This window comes from Hyperolius riggenbachi, chromosome 2 (genome assembly GCF_040937935.1).
Source record: "Hyperolius riggenbachi isolate aHypRig1 chromosome 2, aHypRig1.pri, whole genome shotgun sequence".
In the NCBI taxonomy this organism is placed as follows: Eukaryota; Metazoa; Chordata; class Amphibia; order Anura; family Hyperoliidae; genus Hyperolius; species Hyperolius riggenbachi.
The window spans coordinates 415,809,895-415,834,333 of record NC_090647.1 but is presented as its reverse complement, the minus strand read 5'-3'; the positions used below and the strand labels follow the sequence as shown (position 1 = coordinate 415,834,333).

Sequence of the window (24,439 nt, the reverse complement as noted above, 5' to 3'; positions counted from 1 at the left end):
AAGATGGCTAATTTAGGCTTAGCTAATTGATAAGGTGTGTGTGTGTGTGTGTGTGTGTGTGTGTGTGTGTGTGTGTGTGTGTGTGTGTGTGCGTGTGTGTGGGCGTGTGTGTGTGTGTGTGTGTGTGTGTGTGTGTGTGTTAGCATTAGCAGTACCACCGTCAATGCAGCACTGCAAAGTCAAAGAGGAAGTTCTTTAACCCTCTGGGCGATACAATTATATCGCCCAGGAGGTCGCGCAGCACTATTTTTTAATTTTTTTTTATTTTTTAAATCATGTAGCGAGCCCAGGGCTCACTACATGATAGCCGCAGCGCAGCGGCATCCCCCCACCCACTCCGATCGCCTTCGGCGATCAGAGTAAGCAGGAAATCCCGTTCAGAACGGGATTTCCTGCTGGGCTTCCCTGGTCGCCATGGCGACGGGGCGGGATGACGTCACCGACGTCATGGACGTCGTGACGTCATAGGGAGTTCCGATCCACCCCTCAGCGCTGCCTGGCACTGATTGGCCAGGCTGCGCAAGGGGTTGGGGAGGGGGGGCTGCGCGGAACGGCGGGTAGCGGCGGATCGGCGTCGAGCGGCGGCGATCGGAAGTTACACGCAGCTAGCAAAGTGCTAGCTGCGTGTAACAAAAAAAAATTATGCAAATCGGCCCAGCGGGGCCTGAGAAATCCTCCTGCGCGACATACCCCGAGCTCAGCTCGGGATTATCGCTCAGGAGGTTAAAAAGTTTTTAAAAAATAGCTTCAAATTCACTGCTCCCACATATCAATTGTACCCCCCTTTAACTGCCATCCACATCTTAACAATTTCCCAGTAAACAAAATTACAACAGAATTGCAGCTATATAGGGTAGATTGTTATTTGCAAATGACCAACGGCCAAGTTTTTGCTCATTTGAGTGATCAGTGTGCAATCACAAAAAAATTAGTTTTCTAACAAGAAGAAAAGTATTAGGGAGGTCATCTGAGTCATGACCTGACACTCTTCCAATCTTGCTATTCCTTGCAATGATTATTGACAGAGGCAGCAGATCAGGAGATAAACTGAGCTTATTATTTATTGGTTTTATACAGCACCTACATATTACACGGCACTGCACAATGCATAATATTACAGACAATGATAACCGGGGAGTGCCAATAATACAATTTCACATTACTGTGGATAGAGTGCACAATCAAGTGTGATGCACAAGGAGAGAGGGCCCTGCCAAAGGTTTACAACCTGGAGGGAGGGATTGTGACAGGAAGGGGGGGGGGGGGGGGCTTGCAGGAACTGTGACCTTGGATCATGCCTGCACATTTCAACCACTATTTTGTTTATGGGTAGCTTTATGCTAATGGGTGGAGTAGAGAAGGACACATGTGCATTTAAGAGTAGATATGCTGCACTCTGTAGAAACAGGCTTATTACAGACAGGGACGGATTTGTACTCTTTACTGCCCAAGGCCACTATCACCAGCGGCCCCCCTTCAGTATAGGTAGCGAGATGACCTCTCCCCTTTTCCCTCCAGTATAGGTAGCCAGATGACCTCTCCCCTTTTCCCTCTAGTATAGGTAACCTGGTGACCCTCCCAGTATAGGTAGCCAGATGACCCCCCCAGTATAGGTAGCCAGATGACCCCTCCCCCCAGTATAGGTAGCCAGATGACCCCTCCCTCCTCCCCTCTAGTATAGGTAGCCTGGTGACCCCCTCAGTATAGGTAGCCAGGTGACCATCAGTATAGGTAGCCAGATTCTCTGTTACTAGACCCACCTTTTTGTGCCTGTTGGTGAACTGTACTGTTCAGAAATGATGAATTTATACTTGGGGAAACCTACCTAATACTGGAGGAAGATCTATCTATCCTAAAAGTGGTTCTCCATAAAGGTAAACTTGTGACTGAATTACTAAATTAGAAATCAAACATTAACATTTACAAATCAAAGCAGGAAACGTATGGCTTCCTTTGTTGTTGTTCCATTTATCATGTCCACAGAACAGAATATGTTATAAGACTTTGAGGTTGTTGAAGCATGTTGAAATGTATCTCCTCCCCTCACTGTGAACTTCCTTGTAGCTAGTGGTTTTGAGTCACCCCCAGCTGCTTGGATACGCCTTATAGCTGTAAGGGTTGATGTCCCAGGAGAGAACAAGGATGTCTGCTGAATGTATGTATTGCTTTCTCCACTGCACAGCCTGCCTTGCATAAAGGCGCGGTCCAAACTTTCTATGGCAGTAGACAGTTTCCCCTACTTTTCACCAGGAGTGAAGGGTGGGATTGTTAGTCTGTCATTGTATCCATTTTTCTCTGATGTAGCCATATGTTCTGTGGAAATGTATGGTTTTTAGATTTTGATTGCATGCAGACATATTCATAATAGAATTTGCAAGCAGTAATGATAATGTAGAAGTCTGTAACTCATGGCAACTAATCCTATTTAAGTTTTCTGTAGCCGGATAAGCGAAAGATGATTGCGTTCTGCTTTCTGTTAGTTCTGGCACTTTGCACACTGCTCTTTGCCTTACTGTACAGGCCTTATTGTACGAACGTCACAGAATTGCACATAAAACATTCCCAGACATGCCCATATAAATGATGACCTTGAAATATGCTCTGGTGATCAGGATGAAATACTGTTAATTGCTGCGTGTTACAACAAAGAGCTGAGATCCATTCAGCACGAAAGGGGCATGGAAGAATTTCCATAGAAAGCATCTGTTTTTCAGGCTCACTACAGAAGGAAGCTGGAGTGAAGAAGAGTGCTTGAAATAATTACATAGCAATTCAAGGAGTAGACACCCCAAGTTAATTTTAAGTCAGCAGATAAAGACAGGCTTGGGGAAGGCGGCCTCGTGTTTAGCTGGGAAGGTGAAGATTGTCAGAAGATGAATGCTATCGTATGACAGACGCCGATGCCTGTGACTCAGAGTGTAAAGAAATAACATATGACAACACATAACAGCACTGTGGATATTTGTGTGCTTCAGACTGGCAAGTGGTAATTCAAGCAGCAGGCTATCAGCATGTGGCAGAGTCTTGTAGCTTGAAGTGCTAAGTGCAAAGCATCACAGCCTCCTCGTCGGCTGGGACCCATGTGTCTTGGAGCACATCCAAAGCATTTCCATGCTCCTTTTAAAGCTATAGCTGGCCTTAAACTCCGTTTGTAGCTTGGGAAAGGCAAGTTTTGATGTGTGAAATAGAAATCCATAGTGATGAAGGCTGCACACTTGTAACCCAAGTGAATAGCAAATCACCTTGTGGGTTTTTTCAAGATTGTAAAAGCTGGCAGAATGTATTAATGAGCAATATATTTTATCCTGTGCGATTGCTACATAAGACGTACAGATATTTGAGAAAAGAGAATGAGGTCAGCTGAAATAACTACAAAAAAAAAAAAGAGAGAGTTTTTAAACACTCATTCATGTATGTAAAAAAATGGAAAGCAGGGAAAATCTTCACTGAGTGACAAATATTATCAAGGAGTACTTTTTCTAAAGGCAGAACGTTTCCTCTATCTTCCATATTTGTACTTGATTTCCTACTGCCAGACTGAGAGGTGTTTTCCTCTGGTGACTGCAGCTTCTTGCTAGTTATTCTGATGTGTCTGTATAAGGACACCCCATCATATTTATGCTATTCTTCCTGTACACTGAGAACCAAGACCTTCTTTCATCTGTGGCAGTAGTACGTTGTTTCTCAGCCCACAATGTGTAATTAACTGCACAGAGCAGAAAGTAATATTTAACATCACCAGGAAACATCGTTGGCTCAGCTGTGCTGATATGAGTCAATCATCTATGTACATCTATATTGAGTCCCAGGTGCCTGGTTTCTCCCTTATCATGTGACTTTAGCAGACTAATACTACTTATCAATATCTCTGCCCAGGAATTCACAATGACTTCTGTCAATATATGCACACCAGAAATAGAAACAGAATGTCGTTGTTCATGCTGAAAGTGGAGGTTTTACTTTAAAGCAAGCATCAGATTGTCTGCTGCAGGCATCACACCCTATTTTCTTTCATTACAATTAATTTTTTATGAATGTTGTTTAGTGTTTGTCTTACTATCGCACTTCACTGCCTGTGGGACAAACACTTCTGGAAACCGCTTACCTGGCTGAAGTGAACAGGATAGCCAAACTTGTGGCATGCACCCAATGTGTGACATGACCTACAGAGTAGTGTTGGGCGAACAGTGTTCGCCACTGTTCGGGTTCTGCAGAACATCACCCTGTTCGGGTGATGTTCGAGTTCGGCCGAACACCTGATGGTGTTCGGCCAAACCGTTCGGCCATATGGCCGAACTAAGAGCGCATGGCCGAACGTTCCCTGAACGTTCGGCTAGCGCTGTGATTGGCCGAACGGGTCACGTGGTTCGGACCCGAACGCGCTCTGATTGGCCGAACGGGTTACGTGGTTCGGGTAAATAAATACCCGATCCACATAATTTCTCCGCCATTTGTCTGTGGGTTTAGCTTTGGGTAGGCAGGCAGGGTAGTTCTCTCTCCAGCCAGGCTAGCCAGGGTCCCCCCAGTCATTGTGTCGCTGCTGGGAACAGTAGTACACCGCTCACCCACACTATATAGCATTGTGTTTACTGCCACTCTGTGTCTCTGCTGGGAACAGTAGTACACCGCTCACCCACCACTGTATAGCATTGTGTTTACTGCCACTCTGTGTCTCTGCTGGAAACAGTAGTACACCGCTCACCCACCACTGTATAGCATTGTGCTCTGTGTCGCTGCTGGGAATAGTAGTACACCGCTCACCCACCACTGTATAGCATTGTGCTCTGTGTCGCTGCTGGGAACAGTAGTACACCGCTCACCCACCACTGTATAGCATTGTGCTTTGTGTCGCTGCTGGGAATAGTAGTACACCACTCACCCACCACTGTATAGCATTGTGCTCTGTGTCGCTGCTGGGAACAGTAGTACACAGCTCACCCACACTATATAGCATTGTGTTTACTGCCACTCTGTGTACACCGCTCACCCACCACTGTATAGCATTGTGTTTACTGCCACTCTGTGTCTCTGCTGGGAACAGTAGTACACCGCTCACCCGCCACTGTATAGCATTTCTGTACTGCCACTGTACTGCTGCCAGTCAGCGTGTACTTTATGGATAAGTGAAATGAAGAAGAAATCCTGTGAAAGAGGGAGGGGCAAGGGAAGAGGTGTTTCCCCTGACGGTTCACGTACAGGCCACAGTGGAGCACCGAAGAAAACCCACTCAATACCGCCCATGTTGTCCAGGAAATCAACCCTCACAAATCCAAAAGAACAGGACCGTTAGCGTTACCGGTCCCTTTTCCTGGAACCTCTCATCTGTATTACATTTATGACTGAATGCCGACAAAAAGAAAATTGCTATCCACACGCTTCTTGTCCTCATGCAAGGCCTGGGTTGTTGTGTCTCAAAGCGTGGCCTTCTCCTCCTGCGCCGCCCTCCTCCTGTTCCATCACGTGTGCTGCTGCTGGGTTAGCGTTACCGGTCCCTTTTCCTGGAACCTCTCATCTGTATTACATTTATGACTGCATGCCGACAAAAAGCAAATTGCTATCCGCACGCTTCTTGTCCTCATGCAAGGCCTGGGTTGTTGTGTCTCAAAGCGTGGCCTTCTCCTCCTGCGCCGCCCTCCTCCTGTTCCATCACGTGTGCTGCTGCTGGGTTAGCGTTACCGGTCCCTTTTCCTGGAACCTCTCATCTGTATTACATTTATGACTGCATGCCGACAAAAAGCAAATTGCTATTCGCATGCTTCTTGTCCTCATGCAAGGCCTGGGTTGTTGTGTCTCAAAGCGTGGCCTTCTCCTCCTGCGCCGCCCTCCTCCTGTTCCATCACGTGTGCTGCTGCTGGGTTAGCGTTACCGGTCCCTTTTCCTGGAACCTCTCATCTGTATTACATTTATGACTGCATGCCGACAAAAAGCAAATTGCTATTCGCACGCTTCTTGTCCTCATGCAAGGCCTGGGTTGTTGTGTCTCAAAGCGTGGCCTTCTCCTCCTGCGCCGCCATCCTCCTGTTCCATCACGTGTGCTGCTGCTGGGTTAGCATTACCGGTCCCTTTTCCTGGAACCTCTCATCTGTATTACATTTATGACTGCATGCCGACAAAAAGCATGTTACCTGTGCAAAGAAAACAGACATTTCCCGCATTTAAAAGACAGTTTTCCCTTTGAAACTTTAAAATCGATTTTCTCAAAAACTATAAGCTCTTTTTGCTAAAAAAATTTTCCTCTTGTACCCACTCCCAAGGTGCACATACCCTGTAAATTTGGGGTATGTAGCATGTAAGGAGGCTTTACAAAGCACGAAAGTTCGGGTCCCCATTGACTTCCATTATGTTCGGAGTTCGGCTCGAACACCCGAACATCGCGGCCATGTTCGGCCTGTTCGGCCCGAACCCGAACATCTAGATGTTCGCCCAACACTACTACAGAGTCCATGTATTTCTTCCATTAGATATACAAACATACAAACTTGATAACAAATGTGTTCTTACTCCTCTGTAAAAAAAGAAAAACCCAGAATTATCTAAGAAATCAAAAGTAATTGATTCCCATTATTGTTTATGTTGTATTTACCAAAAAGTAGATCTTTCCTAAAGATATTATCTAAAGTCATTACACAAATGGAAATGGCATGGCTTCCCAACGTGCATTTCCACTCTTGGTTTTTGATGTTTTCCTTTCAGCAGTGGAATCCTCTTCCTACTGTCTTTTAAAAGTGACAGCTGGTGCTATCAGACCTGGACTTTGAAATGCAGCTTGTATCTTTTTGGATGTTGTTCTTGGCTTTTTGTCTACCATCTCCCTATCATTCTGCCCATTCTAGGGTCATTTTTCCATTTGTAGCCATGTCTAGGGAGGTAGGCTCCAGTCCAAGAGACCTATGATCATTAACAAAATCCTAATCACTAATTTACTAAATAAGCAAGACCATGCATGTGCTCCACAGTCGCACATTTGTATTCATTATGTTATTCTCAGCCATTGTTATGGTCCGGGAAATGACTGCAGTGATTGCCAGCTAACAGATTGTGATGTATCTTTTTAAATATTTTTTTTTCATTGAAAAAAGTTTGTAAAACCATCACTTCAAGCTAAAATATGTGTAGCATCACTATTTTAATATTAAAAAAATAGACAGTTTATGACAAGGGGCTGTTCCCGTCTTCATGTTCCCCAAAAAAGAAGTGCAGGTAATGTGACAGCAACTATCTGGCCACCCTCATAATAACCAAGCAGCCAAATGAAGTGCATCCCGTTTTCCGACAAGCATATTGTCTAGCTTAGGCCATGCACCCTTCAACCTCGCATCTACATTTACTCCTTACTAAATAACCTAATTACGCACTGCCTGTGCATATACTGTATACTTCCCCCACCTCTTGTTTCCACCCCATTCCTTTAGATTGTAAGCTCCCAAGGGCAGGGCTCTCACCCTTTTGTGTCATGGAATGTTAATTTAATTGCTTGCACTCTGTTAGACATTTATACATTTTAGTCATCATGTTACATTTGCTATTGTAGTCACCAGTTCTGTATTTTGTACCAGTGTCCATATTTGAAGTACTGTATATCCTTGTCTGTATTATTACAGTGGGTTGCAAAAGTATTCGGCCCCCTTGAAGTTTTCCACATTTTGTCATATTACTGCCACAAACATGAATCAGTTTTATTGGAATTCCACATGAAAGACCAACACAAAGTGGTGTACACATGAGAAGTGGAACGAAAATCATACATGATTCCAAACATTTTTTACAAATAAATAACTGCAAAGTGGTGTGTGCATGATTATTCGGCCCCCTTTGATCTGAGTGCAGTCAGTTGCCTATAGACATTGCCTGATGAGTGCTAATGACTAAATAGAGTGCACCTGTGTGTAATCTAATGTCAGTACAAATACAGCTGCTCTGTGAGGGCCTCAGAGGTTGTCTAAGAGAATATTGGGAGCAACAACACCGTGAAGTCCAAAGAACACACAAGATAGGTCAGGGATCAAGTTATTGAGAAATTTAAAGCAGGCTTAGGCTACAGAAAGATTTCCAAAGCCTTGAACATCCCACGGAGCACTGTTCAAGCGATCATTCAGAAATGGAAGGAGTATGGCACAACTGTAAACCTACCAAGACAAGGCCATCCAACTCACAGGCCGAACAAGGAGAGCGCTGATCAGAAATGCAGTCAAGAGTCCCATGGTGACTCTGGACGAGCTGCAGAGATCTACAGCTCGGGTGTGAGACTCTGTCCATAGGACAACTATTAGTCATGCACTGTACAAAGTTGGCCTTTATGGAAGAGTGGCAAGAAGAAAGGCATTGTTAACAGAAAGCATAAGAAGTCCCGTTTGCAGTTTGCCACAAGCCATGTTGGGGACACAGCAACCATGTGGAAGAAGGTGCTCTGGTCAGATGAGACCAAAATGGAACTTTTTGGCCAAAATGCAAAACGCTATGTGTGGCGGAAAACTAACACTGCACATCACTCTGAACACACCATCCCCACTGTCAAATATGGTGGTGGCAGCATCATGATCGGGGGGTGCTTCTCTTCAGCAGGGACAGGGAAGTTAGTCAGAGTTGATGGGAAGATGGATGGAGCCAAATACAGGGCAAACTTGGAAGAAAACCTCTTGGAGACTGCAAAAGACTTGAGACTGGGGCGGAGGTTCACCTTCCAGCAGGACAATGACCCTAAACATAAAGCCAGGGCAACAATGGAATGGTTTAAAACAAAACATATCTATGTGTTAGAATGGCCCAGTTAAAGTCCAGATCTAAATCCAATCGAGAATCTGTGGCAAGATCTGAAAACTGCTGTTCACCAACGCTGTCCATCTAATCTGACTGAGCTGGAGCTGTTTTGCAAAGAAGAATGGGCAAGGATTTCAGTCTCTAGATGTGCAAAGCTGGTAGAGACATACCCTAAAAGACTGGCAGCTGTAATTGCAGCAAAAGGTGGTTCTACAAAGTATTGACTCAGGGGGCCGAATAATTACGCACACACCACTTTGCAGTTATTGATCTGTAAAAAATGTTTGGAATCATGTACGGTTTTCGTTCCACTTCTCCTGTTTGCAGTACTTTGTATTGGTCTTTCACGAGGAATTCCAATAAAATTGATGCATGTTTGTGGCAGTAATGTGACAAAGTGTGGAAAACTTCAAGGGGGCCGAATACTTTTGCAACCCACTGTATGTATCCCTTGTTTGTTTTCTTACATTGTACAGCGCCTCGGAATATGTTGGAGCTTTATAAATAAGTAATAATAATAATCCCCTTGAAATGTATGTCTCACTTATCAGTGCACCATGTGTTGTGTTCTCTGCATTGCTATGACCTCTGCATTTGCAGTTTCTAGCAGTGAACCGGGACAACAGGCTGGGACTGCACCATCATGACAGACTGACTACAATATGGCCACTGAGAGAGACGGTGACTGTCTGTATTCATTTACAGTCCCAGTCTTTGTGCATGGTGACAATACAGCATGTCTGACTCTTATGCTGGGTACACACGATGAGATTTCCCGTTCGATTCCCGGATCGATTCGATTAAATCAAACATGTTTGATTGGATTTCGATCGTTTTTTCCGTCGATTTTGCATACCTATCATGAAAAAATCGATCGAAATCCAATCGAACATGTTTGATTTAATCGAATCGATCCGGGAATCGAACGGGAAATCTCATCGTGTGTACCCAGCATTAGTCTGTAGCCATCAACACATTGTTCCCTGGTAAGCTGCCTTGTGACTCAAACCAAAATCATAATTCCTGGTTTGGATCCCTGTTCCGAGTTTAGGTCTGCTTTCCTACTTTAGTACCCTGAAGTTTGTCCAGTCTGTAGAAGATGGAACATGTCTTTGGCTGGCTGATGTTGGAGCTGTGTCTGGGTTATGGCATCTGTTGTTAAATGCCTTCAGGGCTGGAACCCACTAGAGCATTTTTTGAGCATTTAGGGAGCACTTTAATTCGCCAGCGATTTTCAATGTAAATGGATGGGACAGATTCCACTAGAGTGATTGTGATTACGGAAGTCACAATCGCAGGGCATGCAGCATTTTGGGAGCATTTCCATTCTAATGAATTGCATAGGAGCAGGGAAATTGCTCCCAAAATCGCTTGCAAAATGCTAACACAAATCGCTAGCGATTGCAATAGCGCTTTGTGCTTTCTAGTGGGTTCCAGGCCGGAGTCTGTTTTTTAATCAGGATTACTAGCAGAATGCCAAACTAAGATGTCTTCCAGATATTTCGTCACTAGTTTGCATATTATCATATCATATTATTATATCATATTATTGACTAGCCTGACAGCTAGAGATTAGAGATGTCTCGAACCTCCGATTTTAGGTTCGCGAACCTCGAACGCGAACTTCCGCAAAAGTTCGCGTTCGCGCAAACTTCATGAACCGCAATAAACTTCAATAGGGAGGCGAACTTTGAAAACTACAAACATTTATGCTGGCCACAAAAGTCATGGAAAAGATGTTTCAAAGGGTCTAACACCTGGAGGGGGGCATGGCGGAGTGGGATACAGGCCAAAAGTCCTGGGGAAAAATCCGGATTTGACGGACAGCAGCGTTCTAAATTAGAGGCCTAAAGTGCTTTAAAACATCTTGCATGTGTATATGTTATGGCCAAAATCAGAAATCGGCCAATTCTAGAATTGGCCGGCCGTTTCTAGAACTGGCCGATTTGATGTCGGCCAAAGTCCAAAATGCTGGGAATTTCTGACATTGGCCGGCCAGTTCTAGAAACGGCCAAAGCCAGTTGGCCAGAGTCCAAAACGCACAAATCCCAAAAACATCCCGGGTCCTGTCCAGCACCATGAATCGCACTCGGAACTTCCTCTCTGCTCTGAAAGATACAGCATAATAATCTTTTTTTAAAGAAAAGCATTTCTTAGTTACAGCTGATACAAATCCTGCAATAAATTTGCAGTGTGTCTACATCCTGCTTTCTTTGGAGCAGACATATTGTTTACATACTGTGCTTTTAAATTAGCTGCTCTGCTGTGGCAGTCAGGTGACACAGGGGAGAGATCAAATTACAGTGGTGATTAGTCACAGATGAGGGGTGATGCATGGCTGGGGGTCTTTTCTGGGTGCTTTGCTTTGCTGGGCACTTTGCATGGCTGTGGGTGCTTTGCTGGGGGGCTGTGCATGGCTGCGGGTTCTTTGCTGGGGGGCTGTGCATGGCTGCAGGTGCTTTGCTGGGGGGCTGTGCATGGCTTCAGGTGCTTTGCTGGGGGCTGTGCATGGCTGCGGGTGCTGTGCTGGGGGGCTGTGCATGGCTGAGGGTGCTTTGCTGGGGGGCTTATGATTAGTGACAGAGGAGGGGGAATTAGACAGGCTAAATACATACAGGGTGCTTTTCTTTGTTTTTCTTTTACCCTGTGCAAGAGTTCAGGTCCACCTTAATGTGGCGTGGAGAGCTGTGAGGGCGGAGGTGGTATCAGCTGCAGCCGGCAGCATACAGGCCAGCCTGGGGCCCTGCAGGAGAGGAGAGGTGTGAGGAGGACTTTGTTGAAGGCGGCAGCAGGGACACCGCGGGGAGAAGTTGAAGAAGGAAGGCGGCGGTATATAGGCAGCCCTGGGTCCTCCTCACAGACTAAGGTCCTCGAACGGAGAACAGGGGCCAGCGGGACATGGAGCTGAGGACAGCGGGACATGTAGCGGAGAACAGCAGGACATGTAGCGGAGGACAGCGGGACATGGAGCGGAGGCGGGACATGGAGCGGAGGACAGCGGGACATGGAGCGGAGGACAGCGGGACATGGAGCGGAGGACAGCACTACATAGGTAAGCTTCGGGACTTGGCCGGCCACATGTAGTCAGAACGCGTTCTGGCCGACCAAAGTCCGAAGATGGAGCGGAGGACAGCGGGACATGTAGCGGAGGACAGCGGGACATGTAGCGGAGGAAAGCGTGACATGGAGCGGAGGACAGCGGGACATGGAGCGGAGGACAGCGGGACATGGAGCGGAGGACAGCGGGACATGGAGCGGAGGACAGCACTACATAGGTAAGCTTCGGGACTTGGCCGGCCACATGTAGTCAGAACGCGTTCTGGCCGACCAAAGTCCGAACATGAGGAGAATTTTGTACATTGGCCGCATCAGCCGGCCACTTCACGTTTTGACTGGCCAGAACCCGAAGTGGCCAGACTTCGGGTTCTGGCCGTAACATATACATCAATCAGATAGTGTAATTAGTGTACTGCTTCACACTGACACACCAAACTCACTATGTAACGCACCGCAAACAGCTGTTTGTGTAGTGATGGCCGTGCTGGACTAGTGCGCACCATGGCGAGATTGCAGACCATGGCGGTTTTCCAGCCCAGATGGTCGCCGGGCTGTGGTAGCTCAATGATAGAACAACAGTGACTGTCCAGCTGATCGAATTTGTTCTGTCCACAATGAAGCAACAACCTTATTATCTTGAGTCAGGTGTGCCCCCCCCCCCCCCCCCCCACCGACACACTCGACACACTCATTGCTTCATTGTGATACACAAGCCCCTTTACCGCGGCAAGGTAACGATCACGAAGGGGAATTGACACATGTACATGCCTTTTTTTTGTTGTTGCAGCCGCAGTGCAGCCAGAAAAATTAGGCAGGCGTGTACACGCACCAGAAAAATTATTACAGCAGGCCTTAAGAATTCTGGAATCCACCTGGAGTCCTGGACCCTGTTGGTGGTGGCGGAGAAGGCAGTCAAGCAGCCTGCAGGCAGAGATGCTGTGTGGGGACTGGGGACCACCTTAGTCTTGGGGCAGGCAGTCACACGGCGTGCAGGCAGAGTTGCTGTGTGTGGGGACTGACTTAGTCTTAGGGCAGGCCTGACCGTGCTTTGCAGACCACGTGGTCAGATGGACCCTTGACCCAATGCTGTGTGCCAGAGATGACCCCACTTGCCTTTCAACATCACGGTACAGTTTGGGTATCGCATTTTTTGAGAAATAATTGCAGCCTGGTATCTTCCAGTGCGGTGTGTGGCTTTGCTTTTGTGTGCTGCTTTTCCTCAGGTGAATATCCCATTGCAGTTTGTGTTTTGTCATCATGTGCCTTCGTAAAGGAAGTTGTCCCTACGCGGGTCTTGGTCTTTCCATGGCTCAATTTTTGGTGGCAGAGAGTACAGATGGCATTGCTCTCATCTGAGGCAGACACAAAAAAAATGTCCACACTGCTGAACCCTGGGGTGATGGCACTTTGGTGGTGGCAGCTGACTGAGTGTTAAGTGGGCTGCCAGAATCAGAGCAGGAGGAGGAAGATATTTCACAGTTCCGTGCGGAAACTGAGGAAGATGAGGGGTTCTGTGTTAAATAGTTAACTCCCTCCTGACAATCTTGAGGGTTGATGGCACGCGCCTCCTGAACACTGTACTTTGGTCCAGGGTCGCACAAAATCCCGATAGCATGACCTCGAACAGACCTGCCGGGTGGTCTGCCTCTGCCTGTTTTGCCCATATTGGGGGGGGGGGGGATGAAGTGAAAGGTATGGACTGACTTGACTAATACAATGTGCAGTCACACAGGTGCAGTGAACAGGTATGCAGTGAGCAAGTGACTGGTATCAATATAATGTGCAGCTGTCACACACACAGGTACTGTGAACAGGTGCAGTGACTGGGATATAACACTGCGTGCTTCTGTCACGCAGGTGCAGTAAACATGAACAGGTATGCAGTGATTGGTATTACAAATGTGCAGCTGTCACACACGTGCAGTGAAAAGGTAGGCACTGAATGTGCTGGGCCTGGCCGTGGCACAGTAGGAATTAGCAAGGGCCCAAGGATCAGCTGCGACTGACTGACAGGGCTGTATATGCAAGTGTCAGTGGGACACACACACACACACAAAAATAGATCACAAGAACAACATTAGCTTTCAAAAGAGCTGTTGAGGGGGGCTTTTTAGCAATAAGTATCAGCAAGGAGCAAGCTAAGAAGAGCCTAACTAAGCTTTCCCTATGTCTCTGCAGCAACTCTCCCTTATTACTGCAGTCACATGAGTGAGGGAAATGGCCGACGCTGCCTGCCTTTTATAGGGTGTATATGATGTAGAGGGTCAAAGTTGAGCCTAATGATGTAGTATAGGGGGTGGGTTGAACTCGCATACAGTTCATGGTTCAACGCGAACCACCGAAGTTCGCGTTCGAATGCGAACCATTCGGGCCATCTCTACTAGAGATAGGAGAGGAAAATTGCAGAGGTGTAGGAGATAAGTATTTTGAAATAGGAGTGGAGGTGGAGCATCATGTAGTGTCAGCGCTAATTGGATTATTTGCCTTTTTATTGTGTTATTTTTATTTATTGTCAATGTATTCAGCCTTGTGCTTGAGTGAGAGATAGTCAGTATGGTTATCGGTTTTATTAAATTGCCCCTCCCCCCTCTCCTTTAGTTAGCTAGATTGGCTATTGTGTGAGTGAATGCCAGAATTTGCCATTTTGTAATTTAGCTACTTTCCATTTCTGTCAAAAAAAAAAAAAAGCTTAAAACATTGTTTTCCCTTTTTGTTTTTTTTCTCCCCATTTCCTCAAAACACACACACACACACACACACACACACACACACACACACACACACACACACACACACACACACCCTCTCGCCTTGTGACAGGAGTTTACCAATGTTGGGGAGTCCTCAGCCACATGCCAACAGTTAAGACCTCATCTTCACGCCACCCTTTATCTGAGGTTCTTAGATGGGTGACCACTGCTGTGGGACCTTCCTGAGTTAAAATGTTATGACCCATCTGGTCAGATCATCTCCTCACAGCATGCTGAGTAATCACTTTGGTCATGCAGGGCCCCTTTATCCTGTCTACGGACCTGCCAATGGCAGGAGCAGCACCAGTAAGGAACCATCATTCATCCTTTAGAGGCATTTCTTGTGCGGTTTGAAGAGGACTGCATGGAGGCCCTCTCAGAGCAGGAGAATCTTTTTGGGAGTCAAGGATGATGCTGAGACCTAAATCCTAGAATCTATTTCTGTGTGCGAGGAGGAAGACATCCCCTATTACTTCTTTACTCCTACCAGTATGCAGCAGCACCTTACCATCCACTCCCACCCAAGTGGCCATGAATTAGCATGATAGTGATGTTAAGGACTATCCATGTCCTGTTCCATGCCAGCATCAGGCCAACTGAGGAGAGTCAGGAAATGATTAAGATTAGAAGATGTATGCTGTATGCCATCTGCCCAAGCATTGTCAGGGAGCAACAGCTGTTGGGGAAGGGGGGAGGCGTTGATAAGTAGGGATGGTCAATGAGATACAAATAATTCTGAGTTGATGCCGAATTGGGCAAATTTTGTATGCAAACATATGCAGCTTGAAAATTGATCAATCAAATTCCACTCTTGTGAGGTTTCCATTGGTCCATTTTCAAGCTGCATACATGTGCATACAGAATATGCATATTCATGCATTGACTCAGAGTTATTATTCTCATTGACTATATCTAGAAATGAGGATTTAGTCAGGTCAGGGTGCGCCAAACATCCAGGGCGTCCAGGGGAAATGCTCACTGCAGTGATAAGCAAAAGCAACCGGCACATGCAATGCTTGAGCATTCCCAGTCCAAAGAGGCTGGGCAATAGTCCACCACCTGTCAGTCTAGCTGGAGGATGTGGTGGTCATATGTCTGTTGGGACTACCTCACCCTGGAAGCTAGGTAAGGGGAGGAGACACCCCAAGGTTAAAAACTATTTTAAAGAAGGCAAGTGTTGGCTTACATTCAATGGACGATAAGACCACATGCCAATCAGTTTATAAGCCCAGTGTCCTGCTGTTAATGCTGGTGTATTCATTGCTGCCAATTTCATATTTATGCGATTATTCCACCAGTAGGTGTCTTGTTGCAATTCCAATTGAAGTTCTGCTGCTGTCTTGCTGCCAATTAACTAAGTAGAGCCTTCATACAAGGGGGTCCAGCAATAGCATCTTGCTGCTCTTTAAAGTTCTTCTGCTGCTGTTGGTGTCTTCCTGCCAATTTATTTTATGACATCTTAACTCCTACTGCTGCTATTCTCCTTCCAATTTACTAAATAGAAAAGTGATCTGAACATTTTATCAAGTAAACAAATGCTACTGTAGGTTGTGTATCTATTACTGCAAAGTTCTTCCACCAACTCCTGCTAAGAATTACTAGCAAACTTATTTTCCTGCTGTGTTTTATAATTCAAAAGAAAGAACCAGGGTCCCCCACAGATCCTACCACCAGGTGTAACCCTAAATATAATTTAATACAGATTAAAATCAGTAGAGCTGCATTTATTTATGGCCTTGCTTTCTTCCATGTACTAACATTTCTTCTGTTAAATTGTCCTGAAATAAAAAAAAATGAATTTTGATTCTACACTTGGATAAGGCAGGTTCTGGCTCTAAATATAGTGTCCTGCCTACTTGTTTTCTGCCAAATTCTATTGTAATATGGAGCAACCGAACTGTCAGCATCACATAGTAGTGCAGGATCTGGCTCTAATTATTTTTCACTAAGGTGTGTTCTGCCAATTTCTACTCAAAAAAATAAATAAAATGCTCCTTCAGCTGATTGAGGCAGACCCTTTCTCTAGATATGGTGTCTTGCCTAATTGTCTTCTGCCAAATTCTACTGAAATATGCAACTATTGAACTGTCAGCTTCACACACTAGTGCAGAACCTGGTTCTAAAATTCTTTGCCCTCGTATGATCTGACATTTCTATTTGGGGGAAAAAAAATCTGTTTTGCCTGGATGAAGTTGGGTCTCTCTCTAATTATGTGACTGCTAAGCCAACATTTCTTCTGACAATGTCTCCTGAAATATGGAGCAACTGAACTGTCAACTTCACATAATAGAGTGGGCCTGGCTCTGCAATGGGTTGCTTCCCATATTTTGATTTCTAAAATAACATCCACACTACAGGGTACACTGCAAAAAGTTGGTAATAATTAAGAAAATATAATAATTTGAGGTATTTTTGGTCTGGATGATGTAAAACAAATATGGCAGCACAAAAGACAAATACTATTGATTATAATTCTGTAACCTCTCAGTAAAGCTCAATATTACATCTGGTTGTTATTATTATATGTGTTTGCTCATTTATTTATTTATTTATTTATTTTTTTTTGGGGGGGGGGGTGTTTATGTTGAAGATAGGGAAGTGGTTGGCAAATATCTGATTTGAGGAGAAGACCAAGAATGTAAAAAAAGCCTAAGATTTTTATTATGTGAGGTATCCACATAGGCTTCAAAGCATGACTGCTTAACCTCATTTTTAAAAACGTAAACTGTATGTTGCATCTCCATTACCAAAATATTATGTAGTAGCTAGAGTACAGTAAACTGTATTTGAAATGAACAAAAAATAATAAAAACATTTTCTTAAAACTAGGATTAAAGGTTGGAAGTTTGGTGGAATACAATTAAATCAAAATGGAAGGGCAAATTAGGACTAGAGAGAGCAAGATGTTAATAATTCTGTGTGCAGTGGCATACCTACAGATCATGGAGCCCCCCCTAGCAAAACATTGATGGGACATTCCAATGTTCACATTCTTTTCCTTGTCTACCTCTAGTGACCCTCGAAGCCTTGGAGCGCATCTTGCAAGGGTCATAAAACAAATATGGATATTATTAATTTCACACCCATAACAAACATATCCCCAAAAACACCTAATCTGAGGGTTGGACCCCTGTACCAGGGGGAGTGAAGTAGGAGTTGGGACCCCGGACCCCTAACCCGCCCCCCCAAGTAAATTTCCTATTAACATCATTGAATTTTGTATGTAACAGCTGATGATATGGAATGTGAAACCAAGCTTTCAGCAATTTCACACATGCCTAGTCAAGACCTTGTTTGTAGCCAATTCCAGCAGAAGTAGGAATAGCCACTGAAATTCAAGTAATTCTGAGTTGATGCAAGAATTGTGTAAATGTATGTAGCTTGAAAATGGACCAATCAAATCCTACCTCAGTTCCATTCTATTGGTCCATCATCAAGCTCCATTTATTTTCATTTTAAAAATTGCATAAATCTGCTCAGACATTAAATTATTAGCATATCATTAACCATCCATATTCAGCAGCTTGGTGACCACCACATAGTTAAATAGGTATCCAAGTTGAAAACAAACACACACATAAAAAAACACATGCATCCATCAAGTTTAATTTTACAAACCAGCTCTCTGACTGGATCAAGGCAACCTCTTCCAATGTGTAGCAATCATAGCTGTTGATTCTCTTCCAAGTTAGGAACTAGTTGTTGCAAATTGTATACTTACATTTAAAAAGCATGTGGATAGTTTCTTACGGGAAGATATTAAACATTTGAACCACTCTTACTGTAAAGTAGGAGACTGGGGGTACTTCAAAGCTGAGGGCATACTAAAGGGATCCTTATGCAGATGGCATGCACCATATGAGCACTGCAAAATTGAGGACACAGTAAAGGGGGCAGTGAAGAGCAGAGAGACATGCTACAATAGCCCAACCAACTGGGTAAGTGGGGTGTGGAAAAGTAGTCGTAGTATATAGCTCAGAAAAATCTAGAGGCTGCTTGGAAATCCAATGGCTGCTTTTTTAATTAACAGTTATGCTGTGATTTGAAAATGTATGTGTGTCTTCTTTGTGTGTGTAATATATTGCTGGTCTAGACATGTTCAGGATTTTTTTTAATTTTTTTTTAGGTGGCGTTTCAGTCTAGACTCTGTGACAGCACAAAGATCAAGGAATATCGTCCAGCCAATGTGCGGTATATGAGTCGCATAGATGAGGAGGATTCAGATTCTGGTGATGATACCACAGTATTATTCTCAATGCCATCTCTGACATTAAGGGACAAAGGACCCTGACCATTTCTGTCTGGATGAAACCAAAGACTTAAAGAATGCACCAATCCCCACTGAATATGCACTGCTTGAAAGAAAAGCAGAAGGCAGAACACAACCTTGGAATGCCTGATTAAGGAGCTGTCATCTTCCATTATTAATACCAGCTGGTTAATATTTAATGTTGTAGAACGGGAGCTCCTGACTGCAGGATAGCTCACACTTGCCGGGGTCTCGATACAGTATATTTAGTGACCTTAACGACAAGGAAGTGCTGAGAAGCTCATGGCCAGTATTTTGTTGTCTAAAATACCATGGACATATATAACTCTCTCTTGAGGTTAATGAATCAGAATCATCTGTGTATTTTGTGCAGCTCGCTGGACTGTTCTAACATTTCTTTTGTGGACTATCACTATGTTATACATACAAGGTTTTCTTTAACGTTTAAATAATTTTAAAGTATTAGTTTTTGTGTGCTTACCATTGCATGACACCTATTATCCAGAAAATAAATTGAGTGGATAATTTGTTAGCGCTCTTGTTATGTATAGAGATTATGTGGTCCCCTAGGTTTGCATAGGATCCCTCCTGAAACACATACAAATATTAAGCAAAATAGATATCCTACAAAATTAGCCCTAAAGCATGGGAGGTTAGATTAGAGTTTGAGCCCCACTGACTAGTACAATTAATTGTTCTATAATTTTTTGACCAGTGAATGAGCAGGAGCTTGACTTCCAGTTTCTGTTGCTTATTCCAGTTCCTGCTGTCTTTGCACTTCTCCCCAACAAAGAACTGTATAAGTGACTATAAACTCCCCTACTTACCTCCTCTGTGAAGCTGGTCCATCATGACCAATGCTGTCAACCCTCCTATCACCATTATAGAGACAGAATTGTTCTCTCAGGTCTTGCCTAGCAACAAATCTGTACAGCATGGGGAACCCGTAGTATCACTCAAGTTCTGTCCTGGTGGGCGAAACAATTTCAGCTAAAATTCTGCGTGCCTTGTGGGCAGTCTTTAAGGAAAGTAATAGATGTAGTAAACTTTGCTATTTTTGGCATTGTTCTCCTGGTGCAGAAGGCCTATGTTTCTCTCACCATGTCAGATTGGGTACGTTTTAATGCAAATTCTTAAATAAGGTCACCTTTTCCCTTTACCAATTTACTCTTAAACCAAGTCCACCATTAGGGCTCGTTCAGACCCAGGGCGTTGTTGCCCTTTTTTCAAGTGTTGGCGATTTTGAAAATCGCCCTAAAAAGCTTGCACAATGATTCCATATGAGAGTGTTCACATCTGAGTGGTTCGTTTCCAATCCGCTCAGCAAAGCGCTCAATGGAAGGTATCGGGAAATCGCAAAGTGCTTGAAAAAGTGCTTTGTATAGTGATTTCCCCAGCGCTTTTAAGAATAAATACATTGTATTTATTGTTTTCCAGGTCAAAGAGTTCACTTTCTGACTTGCGTCAGGAAGTAAAAAAACAAATCGCTCTGCAAAAGCGCTTTGAAAAGTGCTTTATACAAAATCACAGCAGGCATGTGCAAAAAAATCGAAAATCGCTGCCGTCAGCGATTTTGATTTTAGATATGAACAAAGCCTTAAAGAAGTTCAGCTTCTGCTCCTAATTTCATGATTTCTAAGGCAGCTCATAGAGACTGTGAAAATGGTCTTTTAAAGGACCACCATCGTGAAAATCTTAAAATGTAAAGTACATGTAAATAAATATAAATAAGAAATAAGAAGTACATTTTTCCCAGAGTAAAATGAGACATAAATTACTTTTCAAAATATTCTTGTCACCAGGCGCTAGGACTAAGCCCTTTCCTTATTGAGCAGCGTGTGGGGTTGAGGTGTCCCTTAAACACTCAATGGGAAATTGCAAAGTTATAGTAATTATACCCAACACGCGCTATCTAAAATTACTGATATTTTTATTTATTCAAAATGCATAAATTGTAAAATGCATATAAACCACAATAGTTAATAAATCAGTCCCACCTACATTCATGCCACATTCAACCACACACCTTAGAAGGGCCCTTCTAAAAAAATAAAAAACATATAAAAAGTATATAAAATGTGTTAGGACCAAATGATCCAATTAAATTGAGTTGGAGGTGATTAGAGATATAAGGATCCTGTTAGAAACCTCATCGCAATAGTCCCATATATAGAAAACTCACATAAGGCGACTTCCGCCCTACTGGACCTCTCACAGCACGTTCCGTAAAAAAAGTTCAAGTAGAAAGCCCAATCTTATATCAGGGATGAGTCTTACTCACAGTCCACTGTAATTGCCTCCGTGCAGTCTTTTTATTCCTGTCGGCAATCCACCACGATAGCGGGACCTTGTACTGTCAGCCGCTCACTCGATCAACTCACGCTGGCTCCCCAGTGCGGCGCACGTCACTTCCGTATACACGTTACGGTGACTCACTAGCCGCACTTCCGCTCAGCCTGCTCAGTTCCGGATTGGTTGATGTGGGTGACGTCACCACTTCAAAGGACCTCTGGATCTTTGCTTACAGGTGTCCGCTAAGCGCCTTTACGGTGCACCCTTCGTCCACGGTCCCCACCATGTACCAATACTCAATTAAAGAAGAGAAACCTCAACGCGTTTCTGCCATTAGACGATGGCCTTCTTCAGGAGGGTTTTTTTTGTTAATCTAGTGCTGCAGTTCTGGTCACTTCCTTTATACTCATCTTAGAACGTCCATCCCCCTCATTAGAGGGGTCATAGGTCATAGTTCATAGGGCCATATCTCATTCCAATTCAGAATAGGGCTATATATTGATAATCTCCACTCAATTCCTCTATATAAGGACAACCAATGCAAGGGATGGGGCACAATTTCTTAAAATTAGCAATAAAAGCACAAATAGTAACCTCAGTATCAATGTTGAGCGTATTACTTCAAACATGCATACATACATACTCTGCTCACAGGTATTACTTCCCCTCAATATTAATAAATGGGGGTTCAATTCCAACACCCATAATCTCAGGGGAGGGGGCAGTCGTTTTCCAAATCCTCATGATGTTATACTACAATCCCCAGCACTCAGATATTGCGGTCCCCATTCACTATCCCGACCTCCAACTTTAAAAAAAAGCAAACATCTCCATTTCACTATTTAGACCCCTTGGCATAATTGTGTCCAACTGGAAAATCCACTTCGATTCGTTGCGTGACATTTTCTTTATATAGTCCCCCCCTCTTCCACATTGTTTAATGACTTCAAGACCAAAGAATATTGTCCCCCTTATATTCCCCCCATGTTCCTCTCTATAATGCTTAGACAGCGGGTGTCCCATACACTTCTTCTTTATGCTGTTGAAATGCTCCCCCACCCTACTTTGGAGAGATCTCTTCGTTCTCCCAACATATCTCTTCTGACAGGGGCACTGGATGCAGTAAATGACCCCCTTCGTAGTACATGTTATAGGGTCCTTAATTCTGTGTTTCACTGCATCCAGTGCCTCAACCTCTATTATTCTGCCCGGGTTACTGGTCCTCCTACAGTTCAGGCATATCCCACATCTGGTAAATCCTGCTGCCCCCCTCCCTCCCCCACCACTGGTACCCTTATTCTCATTCGCCGCAGTTGCAATCGAGAGCCCCAAATTGGGTGCCTTTTTAAAGACAACCCTAGGGATACACGGTAGTTTGTCACCCAAAATCTTGTCCTCCTTCAACACGTCCCAATGTTTACGTATTATATTTGTAACTTTGTTTGATTGGGACGTGTATTGCAGGACAACACTAAAATCATTGTGTTCCCATTTTTGTTCCAATTTCGGACCCAATAGACTGTCCCTCTCTTTCTGTCTAACTAGTATCCTCGATTCATCAACATATTCCTCTGGATATCCCTTTTCTAAGAGACTGTTCACGAGTTGTTCCGCCTCCCGGTCATATTCCACTATATTGGTACAATTCCGGCGGAGTCTCGTGAACTGTCCCTTGGGGATATTATTCAACCATCTTGGTAAGTGGCAACTGGTATATAGTATATAACTATTAACATCCACCGGTTTGTGGAATGTTCTGGTCTTCAAGGTGCCATCCTCCACATATAGTTCTAGATCCAGAAAACTTACAGTAAGTACACTAGTTTCTACAGTAAATGAAATCCTCCAATCATTCCTATTAATATTCTCGATGAATCTTTGCAATGACGGGGCGTCACCCTTCCATATCATCAGCACGTCGTCGATAAAACGGCGCCACAGGACCAGGTCCGCACCCGGGCCACGTTCCCCATAAACATAGCTCTCCTCCCATTGTGATGCTGAAGCATATAGACTGTTGAATGACCCAGAGACTTATCGCGTCTTGGGCCATGATCCAACAGTCGATTTTGCAAAGCAACTGAAAACAATATTGGATGAGGGACTGAACTGTGGAATCCTGACCACGAAGGAATACGATTTTTTGAATATAAAATTCCCACGGAGGCCACTGTTTTATCATCTGCCAAAGATTCACAAGGGTCTGAACAATCCGCCTGGTAGACCTATAGTATCTGGGGTGGATTCGCTGACAGCGAACCTCTCCAGGTACGTGGATATGTTCCTACAAAGATCTGTGAAGAGTACAAAAGCTTATATTGCGGACACCAAACAAGTGATTAACATCTTGGGTGATTTGCAGTGGGAGGAGGGATGGATTATGTGCACACTGGATGTGGCGTCCCTATATACCATAATTGACCACGAAAGAGGATTGGGGGCGGTGGGCTTTTATCTTGAGAAAGATGAGACCCTGGATGCTATCCAGAAGGAATATATTTTGAAATCGATACAATTTATATTACAACATAACTACTTTCAATTTGATGAGAATTGGTACCTACAGGTCGGTGGAACGGCGATGGGGACCAGGTTCGCACCTGCTTATGCAAATTTATTCATGTCACAATGGGAGGAGAGCTATGTTTATGGGGAACGTGGCCCGGGTGCGGACCTGGTCCTGTGGCGCCGTTTTATCGACGACGTGCTGATGATATGGAAGGGTGACGCCCCGTCATTGCACAGATTCATCGAGAATATTAATAGGAATGATTGGAGGATTTCATTTACTGTAGAAACTAGTGTACTTACTGTAAGTTTTCTGGATCTAGAACTATATGTGGAGGATGGCACCTTGAAGACCAGAACATTCCACAAACCGGTGGATGTTAATAGTTATATACTATATACCAGTTGCCACTTACCAAGATGGTTGAATAATATCCCCAAGGGACAGTTCACGAGACTCCGCCGGAATTGTACCAATATAGTGGAATATGACCGGGAGGCGGAACAACTCGTGAACAGTCTCTTAGAAAAGGGATATCCAGAGGAATATGTTGATGAATCGAGGATACTAGTTAGACAGAAAGAGAGGGACAGTCTATTGGGTCCGAAATTGGAACAAAAATGGGAACACAATGATTTTAGTGTTGTCCTGCAATACACGTCCCAATCAAACAAAGTTACAAATATAATACGTAAACATTGGGACGTGTTGAAGGAGGACAAGATTTTGGGTGACAAACTACCGTGTATCCCTAGGGTTGTCTTTAAAAAGGCACCCAATTTGGGGCTCTCGATTGCAACTGCG

General features: G+C 44.2%; 1 protein-coding gene across 5 annotated transcripts in view; it reads left to right on the top strand.

The window, feature by feature from the left end:
- The window catches only part of LOC137546880 (cyclic AMP receptor-like protein A), an 836,868-nt gene extending 816,140 nt beyond the window's left edge, over positions 1-20,728 (top strand). For all 5 annotated transcript variants that reach the window (XM_068269866.1, XM_068269867.1, XM_068269868.1 and 2 more), the window contains one exon: positions 18,691-20,728. In XM_068269866.1, coding sequence (XP_068125967.1) covers positions 18,691-18,855 — 165 coding nt within the window. In that variant the 3' untranslated portion in view covers positions 18,856-20,728. The remainder of the gene's footprint in view (positions 1-18,690) is intronic.
- Positions 20,729-24,439: the final 3,711 nt, after the last annotated feature.